The 19,599-nt window shown below is 42.0% G+C and overlaps 2 protein-coding genes across 4 annotated transcripts in view; one reads left to right on the top strand and one right to left on the bottom strand.

The window, feature by feature from the left end:
• The window catches only part of MCM9 (minichromosome maintenance 9 homologous recombination repair factor), a 69,249-nt gene that overhangs the window by 28,768 nt on the left and 20,882 nt on the right, over positions 1–19,599 (top strand). The window lies entirely within an intron of this gene.
• Positions 11,152–19,398, bottom strand: ASF1A (anti-silencing function 1A histone chaperone). The gene is made up of 4 exons (XM_075202984.1): positions 19,010–19,398; positions 15,399–15,514; positions 14,440–14,616; positions 11,152–11,691 (listed from the first exon to the last, which is right to left on the bottom strand). Exons 1-4 carry the CDS (start codon positions 19,116–19,118, stop codon positions 11,479–11,481), a joined length of 615 nt encoding a protein of 204 aa, XP_075059085.1. The 5' UTR covers positions 19,119–19,398; the 3' UTR covers positions 11,152–11,478.

Raw genomic sequence — 19,599 nt, 5'->3', positions numbered from 1 at the left:
AGTTTTCTAAAAGTCTTTTCAATTTGTTTATAATTGGTGAGAAGTTAGATTTATAAGTAAGTTAATAAACTCTTCTAGGTAGTTTAATTTCCTTTTTGATAGTATAAATTGAGATGTAATTTGTGAGGATTTAAGAATATGTTCAGTGTGAATTAAGGACAGTAGTTCAGATTTATTTACATTTACTCTGTATCCAACAAAAGAACTAAAAGTGCTGATAATGTCTACAATTTTAGGAACTGAGTTTTCAAGTTTTGAAACTAGTAACATAACATCTCTCATTTTACTTGGATGCCAGATTGTGTCTTATTTTCCATTAGGGTTATCACAAATGGTTCCAGTGTTAATTAAAACAATAATGGGGGTAAGAGTCAGTCCTGTCTTGCTCCCTCCCTGAGGACTGTTGCAGAAAGTTCTTAGCAGTTTAACATATACAATCCAAAGTTATGTAGTCTCAAATAAGTGATCCCAAGTTACTAGGTCAAATGCATTTTGGCATCAAGAGAGCATAATAGATTGAGATCCCAAATTCCAGAGTTCTCTACTGAATTACTGACAGTAATTGCATAACATCAGTTACTGACTTTCTACTCCAGAAAAACCCAGTTTGAGCTCTATAAAGCTGAGTAAAATTCAGCTGGGATTTCTGAATCTCTTCCTGGTTTGGGCAGTACATTTATTTTTTTTTTTTTTGAATAGATATTTTATTGAGTTTTTCCAAACAGACAAAAAGGGAAACAGGCAATACAGGTGATAGATAGCTGCAACAAAGTTTCCACGAAATATAAACAGTATATTATTAATGATATGAAGAAGCAAAAATGGATTTAGAGAGGAGAGAAGGGAGGGGAAAGAGAGAAGAAAGAATAGGGGTGAGAGGGACGGGGGGAATCACTAGCCAAAGCAAGGAAAAGTGAAATGAGGAGAAGGTGGAGAACCATGACACGGTTTAGGAATGATAGTAGGGGCTTGAGGGCCTTAAAATGCGAGAGGGGAGGAGGCTCCGTAATACTCAGTCCAAGGACTCCAGACCTTGTTAAATTGAACGGGGGTGTGGCGGAGAATGCTAGTCATATACTCCATATGGTAAACCTGCCATGTGCGGTTAATAACCGATGGCAGAGAGGGAGGGCTCGGATTTTTCCAAAATAGAGCAATTTGGCATCTAGCAGCACTGAGTATATGTGTGATGAGTTTCTGAGTTGGTTTTGATATCTTGGGGATAGAGCGCGGGAGTAAGGAATACGACAGAGATGGCGGAAGGGAGATCTGAGTGATATCAAAAATTAACCGATGGACCGACTTCCAGAAAGGAAGTAGTTTTGGACAGTGCCACCATATGTGAGACAGGGTGCCTTCCCGACCGCATTGGCGCCAGCATAGCGATGAGGAGTCTGGGTATATCATATGAAGACGGTGAGGGACCAGATACCAGCGGTAAAAGATCTTGCGACTGTTTTCGCTGATCTTGATGCAAATAGAGGTCTTAGAGAGATTCAGGCGAATCTTAACCCATTCTCCGGGAGAGAGTGACTCCCCCATGTCCTCCTCCCACTTGAGCTCATGAGAATCTTTAGGGGGGCAATTATATTTTACCATGAGGCGGTAGAATGTGGAAATCAGGCCCTGAGAGGAGGAGCGAAGGCTACAGAAAGAGACCAAGGGAGAAGTTAGATGTATATCCGCGACTGTACACCGGATAGAGTTATAGAAATGCCGAAGTTGTAGGTATTGAAAGAAGCAGGGCGAAGGGATACGAAATCGCGTTTGAATATCGGTGAAAGATGGAAAGATTGGCAATGGCCTGATGTCGGAGAGGAAGTTGATGCCACAACGCGTCCAGTGAGAAAATTGAATAGGGCGGAGTCCAGGGGGAAAGGCGGGGTTGTTCCAGAGAGGCGTCATGCGCCATGAGTTGGGAGCTAAATTATATGAGGAGACTGTGTGGGTCCAAGAGGTCAGTGAGAATGCTAATGGAGGGGGGAGACGTGAGGAAGGAGGCCGATGTTGGGGTTTAAGCCAAAGAAGCGAGGAGGGCGAGATAGTGTCTGAGAGAGCGGATTCAATGTCGACCCAAACTCGCTGTCCTGGAGGAGAGTGAAGAAGAACACACTGGGTGAGGTGAGTAGCGCGATAATATTTGAGAAAGTGAGGAACGCCCAGGCCCCCATCCTGAATAGATTTGTGGAGAATCTGCATGCGAATTCTAGGCTTCCTAGCAGACCAAATAAATTTGGTGGCCATTTGTTGAAGGAGCTTAAAGGAGTTAGCAGGGATTTTGAGGGGTAAGGTCTGAAACAGGTATAGAAGTCGAGGGAGGATGTTCATTTTAAGGGAATTTATTCTGCCAGTCCAGGAGATAATGAGTTTATCCCACTTTAAAAGGTCAGCCTTAATGGCCGAGAATAAAGAGGGGAAGTTTGCCGCGTACAATTGATCATAGAGTCTAGTAAGATAGATCCCGAGATATTTTAGTTTGTGGGGTTGCCATCTAAAATCATAGCTGGATTTAAGGGTTGATAGAAGAGTAGAGGGGATGTTAAGGTCCAGGATTTCTGATTTGGAGGCATTGATTTTATAATTGGAAAGAGTGCCAAAGAGAGTAATGTCCTTGAGTAGGTTTGGAAGAGATATGATAGGGTTTATGATTGACAAAAGAATATCGTCCGCATATAGAGATATTTTATGTTCGGAGGGACCCACACGAACACCGGAGATGTCAGGATTAATACGGATTTTACGAGCGAGAGGTTCAATCATAAGTGCGAAGATAAGTGGGGATAATGGGCACCCTTGACGCGTACCATTTCGGATTTCAAAGGGAGAGGACTGAAAGCCATTAGCCAGGACGGAAGCGGTCGGGTTAAAGTACAGGGAGGCAACGCCCCGAAGGAAGGGGCCCTTCAGGCCCATGACCTCGAGGGTCCGCTGCATATAAGGCCAGGCCACCCTATCAAAAGCCTTCTCCGCATCTAAAGCTATAAGTAGGGTGGGGATTTTGCGTGAGTTGGAGACGTAGGTCAGATCAATTGCTCGCCGGGTGTTATCCGATGCCTGGCGGCCCGGAATAAAACCGACCTGATCGGGATGAACGAGAGAGGTGATGACTGAGTTCAGGCGATTAGCGAGGAGTTTTGCAAATAATTTGAGGTCAACATTGAGCAGGGAAATAGGTCTATAATTTCCGCAGAGTTGAGGGTCGCGTCCAGGCTTGGGTATAACCACAATGTCTGCCCGAGTTGTAGCCTGATCAAACTTAGAGCCGAGGAGTATGGCGTTGAAGAGCTCGAGAATCATGGGCATAAGGAAGTTGGAAAAACTTTTATAGTACACGGCCGTGAAGCCGTCGGGGCCGGGGGCTGAAGAGTTTTTGAGTTCTTTGATGGTTTGGGCAATTTCATCGGCAGTAAACGGTTTGTTAAGGAAATCAGATTGTGATGTGGTAAGAGAGGGCAGGGCAATTGAGGATAAAAAGTCATTAATTTTAGAGTGTAAGGATACCGGGTCAGAAATTTGAGAGGGGAGGTTATAGAGAGAAGTGTAAAAGTCTCTAAAGGTGTCGGCTATTTGTTTGGGATCATAGGTGAGAACTCCGGATTGGTTCTTGATAGAGTCAATACGGTTGCGGGTGCGCTTATCTCGTAGCTTTTGGGCTAAGAGTCTGTCCGCTCTATCTCCTCTCTCGTAGAACTTCTGATGGAGCCAACCAAGAGTTTTGGCCGCCTTTTTGGAGAGAATTTGTTGTAACTGCCCGCGAAGAGCACTCAGCTTGAGTCGGGTCTTGCGTTTCGGAAAGCGCTCGTGTAGTGCCGTTAGAGCTGCGATTTGTGATTCGAGATCCGCGATGCGAGAGAGTTCAGCTTTGCGGCGTGAGGCGGAAAGCCCAATAAGTGTGCCGCGTATGGAGGCTTTGTGTGCTTCCCAGAGAATGGAAGGCGAAATATCTGGTGAGGAGTTCAGAGAGATAAATTCCTTAATGGATTCGGAAATGGAAGAGATCTGATCGGGTTTTAGAAGTAGGGAGTCATCCAATCGCCATTTTGGGGGAGAAGAGCGCGGACGGGGGAAGGCGATTTCGAGCAGGACCAGAGCATGGTCCGACCAGCTAACCGGAAGGATGTCGGAATCAATAAGTTGCTGGGTGGTAAGGCGATCTATAAGAATGAGGTCAATGCGAGTGTGGATGTTGTGTGGAGCTGAATAGTGAGTGTATTGTCTGCCAGAGGGGTGAGCGAGGCGCCAAGCATCGTAGAAGTCATAAGATTTGAGTAGGGATACCAGAGTTTTAGATTCTCGGTGAGCGGAGGAATAGGAGGAGGAGATAGAGGAGCGGTCCATCCCAGGGACCAGGGTGGAATTGAAGTCGCCACCTACAATTATTTGACCTTGAGATATGGAGCCAAGTTGTTCAAAAAATGCGGGAAAAAAGGCACCCTGCCCCACACTAGGAGCGTATAGGGACACTAATGTGAGCTTGGCGCGACCTAGAGATCCAACCAGAATTAGATATCTGCCTAGAGGGTCAGAGTATTGAGATTCCAGTGAGAAAGGAGTGTTGCGATGTATGAGGATGGCAGTACCTCTTTGTTTACAATCAGAGGATGCATAGTAAGTATGAGGGTATGTCTTGCATGTCAATTGAGGGTGGGGGATCTTGAAGTGTGTTTCCTGTAAGAAAACGAGATCTGCCTTAAGACGTTTAAAGTGCTGAAGGGCCATTGTGCGTTTGGTGGGAGAATTGAGGCCATTAGTATTGAGGGAGATAATTTTGAGAGTCATGGCGGGTCTGGGGGCTTGGAGCGAGTGAGAGGGCTAGTGAATAGGGACAGGAAGGGGATAGAAAAGGAAAAGAGGGAGACCAATTTCCCCGAAGGGAAGCCAGTCCGGATTTGAAACGAGAGGCACAACATAGGTACCGGAAAAGGGGGGCAAGGCATGGACAGCCAAAAATGAACGGAAAAATCGACCGCTAAGAGGTCGTGGGAGCGGGATAGCAGGTCAAGTAAGGAGTAGTGAGACTACCCAATGAGAAACAATGAAACATTTTACAAGTAAACCAAACACAAGTAAAATAGCAAAAAACTGAGTAAAGATCACCACAGTGAAAAACAAGTAGATTATGAATTATGTTAAATCTACAAAGAACATAGGAGTGGAGCAAAACCATGTCGACGACCACCCAGCAGCAACTGAGTGGAATCTAAATAGAAAACCATTACACAGAGGCGAGACCTCGCCGCTCAATGTCCGTCGAAATGGCAGCCTCCCTCTAGAGGAGGATAAACAAGGTGTATGGACAGCTTATATATAGATATATATATACATATATAGTTATATGCTAAACAATGGACAGGTGTAATACAGCATCATGTGTTGTTGCAAATCTTAGGAAAACGAGATGAATAAGCAAATCCAAAAGGGAAATGAACTAACATAGTTTTAACAGAGTGTGAAACATGTGGGATCGCCTCCTAAGTTATAAACGGTGAGTTTGGTCAGAGGTCTGGCCATTCGGGAGGAGAGCCGGTGGGTAAGGGCAAGTGGCCCGAGAGTGGCCCAGGGACAAGTGGGAGTAGAGTCTTCGGATCCTCCCCGTCAGGGCAAGACCCCGAGCAAATGTAAACAGTAAAACATAGGATACACACTGGAAGTATTATATCAAGAGTAACAAATACGGAACAATAGGATAAAGAACATTTAAATTAGCAATATTTACGTAGAAGACCATTCAGCTTGAGGAGGTCGTTTACGGGTCACTGCAGACGAGGTAGAGGATGAGCTCGGGAGATCTGGGAATTTCAGAGTTTGTAACAGGTCCCGACCTTGTTCCGGGGTCTTGATTGAGTATGCATGGTTATCATGGGAGAAAGAAAGCTGAAAGGGGAACCCCCAGCGATATCGGATGCCGGCCGAACGTAGGCGTTGGGTGATGTCAGCTAGGTCACGACGTTTCTTTAATGTGATAGGAGAGAGGTCCTGGAAGAAGAGAGGATTAGTCCCGGAGTAGGAAAGGTCTCGATGGTCCCGAGCAGCGACGAGAATCTTCTCTTTGGTGGAGTAATAATGAAGGCGTATGATGACATCTCTAGGAGGTTGAGAGGGCTGGGGCCTAGGTCGGAGAGCCCGATGTGCACGGTCTAAGCGGAAATCGTCAGGAGGTAGGTCTGGAACCAAAGAAGTGAATAGACCCTGCAAATATGGAGGTAGTTCCTCAGATGTGATCGACTCTGGAACATTCTTGAGCCTAATGTTGTTCCGACGGGAGCGGTTTTCTTGGTCCTCAAACTGTTCTTTGAGAGAGTCCAAGTCGGCCCGAATAGCTACTATATCCTGGTCAGTTTGGGTTTGGAAGACACAGAGATCGGTAGTTGTTTTTTCCAGAGAGTCGGTGCGAACACCCAGGGCAGCGATTTCAGAGCGTAACTCTGTAACTAAAGCCCGAAGTTCTGACTGGATAGTGGTCTTCACTTGTTTCACTATATCAGCCATAGAGGGCTGTGGAGTGTCAGTATCAGAACTCGGAGATGCCGGGGCAGAAGTAGACGGTAGGGCAGCCTTTCCGCTTCTGGAAAACATACCAGGTGTTTGAGGTGGAGGGTTCTTCTTTGGTTTGTGTGACATGATTGCTTCAAACGATTACACTATCGGATAGAGTGAATAACAGCAGAAGTGGTGTGGTTACTTTCGGGGTAGTACTACAGAGAATGACCCGCTCCCACGAGTCAAGTAGAATTAGAACATGGGTAATTCAAGCTGGGCAATCAGGAGGAAATTAAAATCACAGATGCCCCTGCAACATCAATATTATACAGTTTGCCCTGGTGGATTATATTTGGAGGAGAGCACAGACTTTGTCTTCCACGATCCGGGCAGTTCTCCTAAATACAGAGCACTGATCCCTCTTTTTCCCACCGCCAGTGACTGTTGTAAGACCCTTTTTATATATTTCTTGTAGGGACACTGCTGTGTAATTCTCTGTGTTCCAGCAGTTCTTACCCAACAGATATTACTTCATTCAGACCACTGGAGAACTCGCAGGGGAGGAAGTCTGGGGTAGTGGAGGGAGTGTTGTAGTGATGTGGACAGCTGCGTGTCAAATATAGTAGGGAGAAAGCGGGGGTGGGATGAGAGGGGCCTGCAGGAGACGTTTTTGTGGAGAGTGCTGGCCGTGCAGTAAAAAAGGGGTAGCGGAGATACCTTGCTGTGGAGGTCCCGTTGACTAGGTGCCAGCTCCGCTCACTTCAGGCCGACCGGAAGTCCCGCCGCGGTACCGGAAGGAGATGATCTGCAGGGCGGCTCTAACCTCAGTCCCAGGCCTCTACCGGAAGTAGGCCGCGGGGATCGTTGTCGGCGCACCGATGGGCAGAAAGCTCTGACGGGAGCCAGCGGAGACCCCAGAGGGCAGGCAGGGAAGTCCAGGAGCGCGACGCCCGTCACACACTCACTGCAGGCTGGCTTTCTGCGGGGACCCGCCGACCGGAAGTCCCACGCCGGGACCGGAAGTGCTGCTGACTGGTCACCGCTGGAGCTGGAGACCGCAGATGAGGCGCTAGGTGGAGGCCGCAGGATGCACCGATGTCGGACCAGGTAAGGGTCTCTCTCTTTGTGTGCCAGGGCCGCCGGTGGGGACAGGTAGAGGTGGTAAGCAGTCAAGAAGGCGGGGACCAGCAATGAAGTGGGCGGCTATGAGGGGCCTCCGTGCGCCTCCGTTGGGGCTGTTGTAGCCCTCAGCAAAGGCAGATCCAGTCTCACCCTGGTCCAGAGAGGTTCCGGATCCCACTCCTGCAGGTCAGAAGGGCAGAAGGGGACTTTTCAGGTCCAAATTAAGCCGATGTTAACGGAGCTCTCCTCTATTGCTGCCACTCACGATGGCTGCCAGGCCACGCCCCCGGGCAGTACATTTATTATTGTATTCCTAAACTATGTTGGGAGTACATCATCCATAATAATTTAATAAAGCTTTAAATATTAAAGAAGCTTTTTATTTCTTTATCTATCACTTCTGCAACATGGGACTGAATTATCTTAGAAATTCCCCACTTTCTCTATATGTATCTGATGACTTGAAGAACTTTAATTTTATCCATTTATATTGTTGTGGAATTGCTGAATGAGCCCCCAACCCAGCTATTTTTGTAATAGCAATTATGGGGAGTAGAGGTTAGGGCAGAATTAAATATGGTCCCAAGTCAACGGGCTTGGGTGTGATTTGTGTGGTAGTAATGTTAGAGTTGTTTTATACAAATTTGGAAATAATTGTACCTCCAATATACAGCAGTAGCTGACCAGTCTATGAAACTTGAATAGGCCCTCCAATAAAGCCACATATGTCAGAAATCAATTGACTGTAATAATAATTAATAATAATAACTTGGCTGACACCATTCCAAAATCTCCAGAACAGCAATTTCTCCTGTTAAGTAGGAAATGTAGTAACCATTGAAAAGAGCTGTTTTCAAATATCAAACTTCGGAGATGTGACAGTAAATATAAGCTTTAAATATAGAGTATGCACTGAAAAAAGTTTGGTCTGGTAGCTGACTTGATGTGCTTCTCCACTTAAAAGTGGTTTCCTCTGAAACATACAATTTCATATCCAGCCCAATAGTTAAACACTGACCAGTTAATCAATTTAAGACATTAGCCAAAAGTTGTAGTTAACTCAGTGTTTAGTTGGTTTTAATAAAAATATCACAAAAGAAACAAAGGCAACTATTCGTCTTTGCTATATATGCTCTGTAGATTCAATGGACATTCTAGATGGGTCATGTCTTTCCTCTGTTTCCACTCATCACTCCAATGCTAACAAAGGTGGTCTGAAAGCATAAGGCAGAAGTCAGTGTTTCCAGTAGCCAGAGAGCAGCCTTTGGGGTAAATGTATCATACTCCGGTTTCTTCAAGTCGCCGGAAATCGGCGAGTTGACAGCTAAAATTTAAAGCGGCGCTGCCTTGTAAAGGCAAGTTTCCCTTTACAAGGCAGCGCCGCTTTAAATTTTAGCTGTCAACTCACCGATTTCCTGCGACTTGAAGAAACCGGAGTATGATGCATTTACCCCTTGGCCTTTTCTCTATGGTCAGATTTACTATTCCAAATCCAAGGAGGCTAACTTTGATGACATGAATATTGAGTGGAGCCTGCTCAGAACGAAGGGGGTGTCAGAACAGAGAATGAATCTATTAGGATTTGGCAGAAGTTTATCGCCTGGTGTGGCGGCTCTAGACTAAATCTAGTAGCAGCTACCATTCCACTGTTCTTTGACTTCCTCCAGGATGATTTCAGCAAAGGCCTTGTGGCATCTACTCTTAAGGTATAAGTGTCAGCATTGAGGATAATCTTAGACACAAAGTTGGCCTCACAAGATTTACTTGGTTGATTCTTCCATGCAGTGAAGAGGAATTGTCCATCCTTCAGTCTTTCATGGCTGCATGGGATGTGAATTTAGTTTTAAATATACTGATGTCTGACCTGTTTCAGCCTCTGCAGAAAGGATCCTTGAAATTGGATGGCATTGAAAGTTGTTTTCTTGATAGTAATTACATCTGCACGCAAAGTGAGTGAACTGCAAGCTCTATGGTGGGAAGTGGCTTATCTCAATATTTATTTGGATAAAGTAGTATTCAGAGCTAATCCAGTACTTCTATCCCTTTGTCCATAGCCAAAAGACAAGTGAAAGAAAACCAGATATAGTAAGAGCGATCTCCATATATCTGTTTGCTAAAGAAGCACACACTGTCAGAACAACTCATCATGATTACAGCTTGGGCCCATTAGAGGGTATGCTCCCTCTAAGCAAACATTTCTAATTGGATCACAGAATTTATAAAGAGGCCTACACGAGTAATGGAAGTAGTGACAACATCTTGAGCAAGCAACGCTTAGGTTTTGGGAGTACAGCTTTGCGCGACAGCTGGATGGTTGCCTATTCATGCTTTTCACTAGTCATTGTCATTTGGATATCCTACACACCTTGAATGCTCAGTTTGGAAAACATGTTCGTAGTTCAGCTTGTAATGTTGTGTTACATTTTTCTATAAGTAAGCTTGGGAAGTCATTCAAAGACACAGGGAAAGAGGAGCGGACTGCCTTATATACCATCTGAGGAATGTTTTTGTTACCTGTCTCTACCTAACTTGGAAAATGAAACTATCATGGTTATGGCAGCCATGGAGTTTCTTGATGAAAAGTAATAATAATCCATTCTTTTCATTACGCTATCCAAAGACCTGTGTGTCCCAGAATATTTGGTAGCTCCAGGTAAACTTATACATCCTGTGTGGCTAGGGAGTGTTGGGAACAAGTGAAGTCTTTTTTTTATTATTATATCCAGTTCCTTTTGAGCCAGATATTTTTTCACAACTTAATTTTCCCTGCACAACTCTTCTGTTTCTCAGCGAGACCAGTGCTTAAGGCTCCTAAACAAATATCCCAATACTGGTTAGACACAGATATCCTACTTTGTGACTGTATTTTAAATGTTAACTCTACACTCCTGTAAATAAAATTACCAGACCATTATCAATCTACAACGCCACACCTCTCCCCCCAAAAACACAAATCAGACTATCTGCCTCATGGTTATATTGGTATCTATTGTATTGTACTCTAGCTACCCTTGTCTTAGTACATACACAACTAAACCATTTATTGTACCTCCTCTTCTGGATAATGAGGTACCACCCCTGTGTCAAATCGGGGTTAACTTGTTTGTTTTTTAAATAAGAACATTTAAAGCGAATGATTATTCTGTCTCATTAGCTCCAGCGGACAAGATGCAGGTGTTTTTGAATTTGCAAATATAGTTACGGTAATCTCTTAATAATGAAAATACATTGTTTGGAATCAAAATACATTGATGATTCCAGTCAGAGGTACCTCTTTAATGGAACACTGATTCCTTACTATACTAATAAAGTAGCATAAAATGTGTCTATGTGGCTCTTTCTTTAAATATGCAGGAAAATAGCTTCCATTAAAACTCTATTTTCAAATTAATGCTCAAGTTCTTTAGCTAAGAAACCAATGTTTGACTGCAAATTATACTGTTATTTTTGTGTTTATCAAGGTTTCGTATTGCTATGACACTAGGCAATCATTTCACATACCGAACGATCTAAACTTGTTTCATCACCTTATGTGTGTTATGGTGCTGAGAAATTTTGGATACTCAATCAGGCATAACAGGGTAGGTTTATTTAAAAGCACTAATGTAGAGCAATGATGGAAAGAACTAAAAGACCTGAAAATAAATACAAACCTTTAGTTGCTTTTAGCCCCCTTCCCCTGTGTTACAGGAAAAGGATGAAAAATACTATGTTTTGACAGCAACTTACTTAAAAAATTGTTTTGAGTTCAAATTGTGTTTCCACCTAGAAGTGGTGGTGGTGGTGTTGGAGTTTTTATGGACGCTTTCCCAATGGTGTACTGGTCAGAAGACTGTGAATCCTGATGAAATAGTCCTGTTTTTGGAGACCGGCAGGTCACATACAGTCCATGTGAGATTCTAGCATGACGTTCAGTGAGTTCTCTGAGGAGGGCCAGCCTTTTGAAGCTGATGGCATGGCCTCTGTGGAAAGCATAGACTGTAAGTTGGGGTTACTGTTGTCTAGTTCATCTAACTTTTCTGTATTGTCCTCCCAGTTTATGTGAAACCTTGTTACTCTAGGATTTGATGCCAATATGTTTCTTTGAAGCTGCAAAACAGTGAGAAGAACCTCAGAATGGACATGAACAATAAGATACACTGGTGTATATAAAATGTCAGCACCTATATTAAATTATAGTTTTATATCTCCCTCTCCTTGCTCAAACCCAAACAGAAAACATATTTATCATCCCCAAAATGGATTTTTTTTGTCTTCATGCACAATAATGCATGTTGTTTGTCACCTGAGGTTAGATTAGGCAAATTGTCAGACATGATTGTTAATTATGTCCTGATAGACCGTTTACTTTCTATCTCACATTACTGTGTACGGACGGATGGAAAGTTGGATCTTTTGTCTAAGGCAAAATGTATTTTAATTTTAGTAGTAACTGAATACAATTACCAATGTAACTCGAAAGAACTGAAGCTTTGAGAAGAACAGGGGGAAAAGTAAAAATACTGTTTAAACTGTACTTCTTTTCAGTGGCTGTTATTGCTACAGCATTCGATAAAAGTTTTTTTGTTTTGTATGGAGCATGTTTGTGAAGCAAACTGCTGGTTTCATACACTATATTAGCCACAGGATATAAAAAAAAATGTACCAGGTGGTCTACGGAAACTGCTAATCACACTACTCTATCGCCATGCGCTTGGAACTGCCATTTGTGTGGGCTGGGCCTATTTTGCTTTTCTGTATGGGTACCATTAGAACAATTACCCCGTTTCTATAATGAACTCATAGCTCTAGTTTGGTTTTAGATCAGCATTGTTTGGCCCTTAGGCCATGGGTGTGTTGATTTCCTTAATTATTTTTCCCCATTGGTCAAGTAAGTTACTTGCCACTACTTCCCTGCTGCTGTCTATTGTATTTCTAGTAATAGTTTCTGTTAACAACAAACCATACAACCATGGCCAAAAGTTTTAAGAATGACACAAATATTATTTTTCAAAGTCTGCTGCCTCAGTTTATATGATGGCAAGTTGCATATATAGAATTTCATGAAGAGTGATCAGATGAATTGCAATTAAGTCCCTCTTTGCCATGACAATGAACTTTGAAAAACAACATTTCCACTGCATTTCAGCCCTGCCACAAAAGGACCAGCTGACATAATTTCAATGATTTTCTTGTTAACACAGGCGAGAGTGTTGACGAGGACAAGGTTGGAGATCAGTTTGTCATGCTGATTGAGTTAGAATAACAGACTGGAAGCTTTAAAAGGAGGGTGGTGCTTGAAATCATTGTTCTTCCTTTGTTAACCATTGTTATCTGCAAGGAAACGCGTGCAGTCCATCATTGTTTTGCACAAAAAGGGCTTCACAGGCAAGGATATTTCTACTAGTAAGATTGCACCTAAATCAACCATTTATCGGATCATTAAGAACTTCAAGCAGAGAGGTTCATTAGTTGTGAAGAAGGCTTCAGGGTGCCCAAGAACGTCCAGCAAGCGCCAGGACCATCTCCTAAAGTTGATTCAGCTGCGGAATCGGGGCACCACCAATGCAGAGCTTGTTCAGGAATGGCAGCAGGCAGGTGTGAGAGCATCTGCACGCACAGTGAGGCAAAGACTTTTGGAGGATGGCCTGGTGTCAGGAAGGCCAGCAAAGAAGCCATTTCTTTCCAGGAAAAACATCAGGGACAGACTGATATTCTGGAAAAGGTACAGGGATTGGACTGCTGAGGACTGGAGTAAAGTCATTTTCTCTGATGAATCCAATTTCAGATTGTTTGGGGCATCTAGAAAAACGCTTGTCCGGAGAAGGAATGGTGATCACTACCATCAGTCCTGTGTCAGGCTAACAGTAAAGCACCCTGAGACCATTCATGTGTGGGGTTGCTTCTCAGCCAAGGGAGTGGGCTCACTCACAGTTTTGCCTAAGAACACAGCCATGAATAAAGAATGGTATCAAAACAACATTAACTTCTCCCAACCATCCAAGAATAGTTTAGTGACGAACAATGCCTTTTCCATGATGGAGCACCTTGTCATAAGGCAAAAGTGATAACTAAGTGGCTCGGAGATCAAAACATAAAAATTTTGGATCCATTGCCAGGAAACTCCCAAGATCTTAATCCTATTGAGAACTTGTTGTCAATCCTTAAGAGGTGGGTGGAAAAAACAAAACCCCACGAATTCTGACAAACTCCAAGCATTGATTAGGCAAGAATGGGCGGCCGTCAATCAGTATGTGGCCCAGAAGTTGATTGACAGCATGCCAGGGCAAACTACAGAGGTCTTCAAAAAGAAGGGTCAGCACTGCAAATATTGACTCTTTGCATAACTTCAATGTAATTGTCAATAAAAGCCTTTGATACTTATAAAATGCTTGTAATTTTACTTTAGTATACCATAGCAACATCTGACCAAAAGCATTGAAGCAGCAAACTTTGGGAAAACCAATACTTGTCATTCTCAAAACTTTTGGCCATGACTGTACATTCTGCACAAGAAACAAGCTGTACTTTTCATAGCATATAATTATATGAAAATTGCAAGGAAGGGCATATAAACCACACTTGTTTTCTGCATTCTACAGATCACGCTGCTTTTATGACTGAACATTGTTTTCTAGATGCACTGAGCAGCACTGCAGGGGCACTATTGTATAGTGACAGCCTAGCTAGACATTGTGGTGTTTTTGCAGTATTTTATTATCATTATTGGGATTTATCTGCTAGAAATGTCATTGTTTGTGAAACTGGTTACTGCACTATTTATAATTCAGAAACAAGTAACTGACTGGAACACATAGTTGGTGCCAATCAGATGAATGGTTAGCCAGCTGCACATACCTTGGAAAAGTCTGGTTTTACTGGTGGGTTTTCCCGTAGCTCTGTTTCAGTGTATTCATTATTAACATAGTACCCTACTCTGATAAACTCTTGACCCCTGTATGTACATGTAATTAACACCACCGTGACACCAACAGCATCTGCATCTGGGATGAGTCCAGGATTGGGCGCATCTGCCTAAAGAATAGAGATGCATTAATATCAACAAAGAGAACATGGGTTTTGGATATTGCAATTAAAAAGGTTTCATGGGGGGGAAAAAACAATCTACTGCACCTTTTTAAAGAAAAAAACTCAAAACATTTGATAAATCTGGAAGCTCCAAGTAACAGTAATATTTTGTCAACTCACATTGCACTGCTGTCAACGTTTCTCCCTTTAGCTATAAGCCAAAAGACGTTTGAATATTCATTATCTCCACTGAAAGGATAGCAGTAGAGGTTGCCAGTACAAGAAAATTGAGGCTACATACCCAATGGTGGTACATTAGCGTTTTTAATGCTAGTACAAATGCATATTAAACATGCCTGTTACAAGCATTTTCACTAACATTTATTAGCTCACTGTAGGCTTCCACAATGCTTTTTCCAATGTAAACACAAAACGGAATGCTATTGCAACATGGTCACGCTTGTAGTGGGTATGATTATATGTTAAACTATAGTTTCTAGTAATACCCATTTACAGGCATTGAACTACAGTTAATATCTAAATATATGTATATTGTGTGTGTGTATATATATATATATATATATATATATATATATATATATATATATATATATATATATTAGTAATATTCTTATAATAAAACGCCTGTAAGTAGATATGAGCTCGGCAATCAGACTTTTCTCAGCTGTTGGCCTGGGAGAAACATCAAGTGCAGAACCAACAAGGATGAGTGTCTCCTGAACCACTCTACTAGATGCTAGGTGGTATTCTAATATATGGACTCTCACCTGAAATACAAACATGTGCCGTCCTGCAGGTACAGGCCCTACCAACACAGAGTCCAGTACCTGGTCATATTCTTCACTTTCAGCAGATCCCACATATATTATTTTCCATTCTAAGTCTAAGGAATAAAACAAAGTAGGGTTTTTAATGCACACCTCTGTTCTATAAAATATGCATGCCTTTTAATCGGACTAGATTGAACAGTAACATGACTGATCGATACAACCTAAATGGAAATGCCTACATTATTATCAGCTTTTTATTGGGTCTTTGAGTGTAAAAAGCTGCATTGAAACATTATACTCCATTGTTTCCAGTGCATTCACATGCAATGAAAGGCAGGATAGATAACAATGCAATGCAAATGCTCCCCCCTCTGCAAGTGCTAGTGGATATGGGGTCATTGGAACCAGTTGGTTACATTCCCATACCCATTACATGCTTTTACAAGAGTTAAAAATGCTAGTATAAGGATGTATTTTCATGCCAAGTGGGTATGAGGTCTTTGATCAGCAATGGTGACAGGGGTGAGCAGCCACTATCTTAAGTGTGATTATTAATGTCCATATTGTTTTATGGCAAATTCAGATGTTCTGTTTATAACATCCAGAAATTGGTTAGAAGAGCAATCCATACAAGATAAAAAATTTGTTCTATATAAAACAGCTAATGATCACAGATATTTGTAAAAGTTTCAGGAACTTATTAGAACTAAAGATATTTATGATACAAATTTGATCATGCTGGAATCTCTGTTCGCAAGCTTGTCACACACTGCAATATCACAGCTGATATTAAATAATTACCCAATATTACAGCCCTGTGGTCGCAAAATGACTGCAATGCAGGATAATTATCCCAGTGAATTGAATTGAGCATGTAGATAAAAGATCACTGCTGTCAGCCTGTGTGTGATCATCTTCCGACTTCATTGAGATTGGATCTGACCAAGCCTACGTGCTGAACATCTGTCACTCTTCTAATTTGGTCATCCATGTTAGTGGACAAATTGGACAGGATTGCACCATTTAAATACACATTTGTCATATTGTCAGTAAGACTCTTTACACTGCAGGGGAGATGGGTAATGTGTGCCTTTAATGGATGACAGCCCCTTTATGATGGAGATATTTTGTACCTTTCAGAACAGAAACAAATAGCTTTTTTCCCCCCTTGAAATATAGCAGGAAATGTGATCAACATTAGGGGAGATAAAATACTTTAACGATTTTGTCAAAGGTCCTTTTCAATTATGCCACCTAATAATTATCACAATGTGATGTCAAAAAATTCCACAGAATGTTGACAGCATTCAGTCTGAACTCAGCATGCAGTGATCTGCAGTCAGAAATGGTACATGGTCCCATGGCTGTCAGTGGGGGAATTGTGTGTCTGGAACAGTCCGCGGAGACACAACGTGGTGGTGTTTTTACTCAAATCTACGCTCATTTTGAGCGGAGAGTCTGTACTGTATTAACCAGCAATGTACGCAGCCAGACATCGCAGTGATAGAAAAAAAAAAAGTCTATCGGGGCACTTTCAATAGGCCCACACTAATCAATTAAAAATTTCTAATATTTTATTAATACACATTTCTGATAATCCACTAATGAACTAAATATACCGGCGGTACATTGTGGCTAATTAAATTCCCCCCTTTATGTGCTTGTAATTCTTTTTATCTCCATATGCTGCCTCTTCGTATTGAATAAAAAAAGGCTGGGTTGGAAATGAGCAATTAGCACAAAAACACAGTATTAAGATTTCTGAACATAATAGAACTATTACCAATCAATGGAATAGTTTACACTATGTTTAATGTACTTTTCATTTGTTTGTAATGGATTAAATAGCTTTAAAAGCAAATAGGTATGAAGAGACTGGAAGATCCATCTGTGGAAATTTAGTATGGTCTCCATCTTAAATGTAAATCTATAAACATCCATTCAGAGATATGGCACATTTTGAAATAGACATTTATAAATTCCCAAACTGAGGGGCGATGTTACAGGGGGAGATGTCTCCACTATGTCCTCTGAGACAGCTTGCGCCGATTTTCTGACTGGAATCTCCGCACATTTTTCCTTGCACCCCTGAAAAATGAGCAGAGATTCATACCGTAATCGCTGGCAATGTGCACATTGTGATATCCGCGCGCAGCATCACCAACAATTGAATCTCCCCCATAATGTCAAACATCTTGACTTCTGTGAACTTTCACAAATACATTTATCACTACTGCTACATTGGCAGAGGGCATCACATTTCAAAGTAATACAATGCATGCTTCTTTATTCAAAAATTCTGCCATACTAGTTACTTGCAATTTTTTTGTGATAACTATCCTAATAAAGTTAATGTATGATATATTATAACTGCGCAGAACAGTGGCAGCATTCACACTAAAATAATAATAAAATAACAATTTCTCTCTGTGACACATTTACACATACAGTACTATTTTGCTCACTTTAATTCTAAGCTTGTATGTAAATGTCTAAATAAACCAAATAACAGTTTTTTGTTAAATGTATATTTCTATATGCCAATGTATCTTTGTATGAACATACATGGTAGATGATACAGCTGTTTTTTTACTTTACTTTTTCTTTACTGTGGGCATGGTGGCACAGTGGTTAGCATTGCTGTCTCACAGCACTGGGGTTATGGGTTCGATTCTGACCTGGGTCCTATCTGTATGCAGTTTATATGTTCTCCCTGGGTTTCTGTGGATTTCCTTCGGGTGCTCTATGTAGTTTGATTGGCTTAGCAAATCATTACACATTCTCTGTACAGCGCTGTAGCTATTGGCGTATTGGTGCTATATAAACAATAATACATTGTGAGTAACAGCTCTTTGCTTTCTTGTAAAGTTCTAGTGCATTTTCATGCTCAATTGATGGGAATTGTTGTGTGTGTACAGCAATGCAATTAATGACAACTCATAAGGCATTGACAACAAACAACATAAAAACATAGAAGCAGGTTTTGAACTCTACAAAATATCACTATGAACTAGTTTTAAAAATCATGAAGGGTTAAACCGTGTTCTATGAACTAAGAGAGGAAAATGTACTCTAATATTAGCAATCGCGTTTATGTCCAAGCATATATAAAACCTATTTGTTTCATTTCATTTAGAAATATCAGTGTTGATATTTATATATTAAATGTCTAACCACCAGTTTAGTAAAAATAAATATTAGGAAAAACTTTTCTTTATTTTATCTCTGATTGAGAGGTCGGCTTTGATGAAGATACATTTCCTGGTTGATCTCTGAGTGAGGTATTTAGCATGTGCTGACAATGCCCTGGGAGAGCTGGGTCACTGAGCTCTTCCTGCCTCTGTGCAGCTGGGTGTCACACTCATTCTATGGCTGCTGCAGCAGCCACCATGACATCTCAAACTTTCCCTGTCATGTGTGCAGCTGGCATTCCCATACACACAAGTTTCTCTCGGGCGTACGATGACAAGCCTGGATCTGATGCAGACCCTGCTCTGCCGCTGTCCTCACGCCGAGCACCGGGCCTACGATCATTGAAGTTTAACTCCATGTTTACTAGACAGCAGCCTTTGCAAACTGGCCACTATTAAGCGCAGACCGTAACTCACCTTCAGACAGGTCCTCTATGCATTCAAAGGTGATTTCAAACTGGAATGGGTTGTAGAAAGGAGATGGGTTATCCAGCACCACTACATTGTTCACCTGAACCTTTGCCATATTTTGGAAACGCACAAACAATGGGGATGGTGTCTGGGAGCAGACCAGAGACAGCAGTGGTTATCTCTGCAGGATCCTGCAGCCCCTCACAGGAGTCCTGAGAAACTTTCCTCCAGCACACGGCTTTTTATTTATTCCATTGATGCAATTCAATGTGGGTCCACTCTGTTTTTTTATTTAGTTTGTCTCTTTTTTTTTTTTTTTTTTTTAATCCCCCTCTGCTTTCCTATCTCACTTCACTACAGCACATTCTGCTCTGTTGCTATAACAGCGTGTGTCTGGATTGGCTGTTCCCAATCCCTCCCCTAATACTAAAAGCTACACGAAGGGAAAAGAGAGACTCGTCATGACTAGTGGAGCTGGAAATGTTTAGCAGCTGCTCCACCTGCTGGCTGACAGCTATACAGTGCTCGGGGAGGATCTTTCACCTGACTCCTATGTTGGATACAGTCTGTTATATTGGCACATCTTTGCTCTATGA

This window comes from Mixophyes fleayi, chromosome 3, assembly GCF_038048845.1.
Source record: "Mixophyes fleayi isolate aMixFle1 chromosome 3, aMixFle1.hap1, whole genome shotgun sequence".
Classification (NCBI taxonomy): Eukaryota; Metazoa; Chordata; class Amphibia; order Anura; family Limnodynastidae; genus Mixophyes; species Mixophyes fleayi.
The sequence above is the reverse complement of the archived record's forward strand: the minus strand, read 5'-3'. Positions and strand labels throughout refer to the sequence as shown.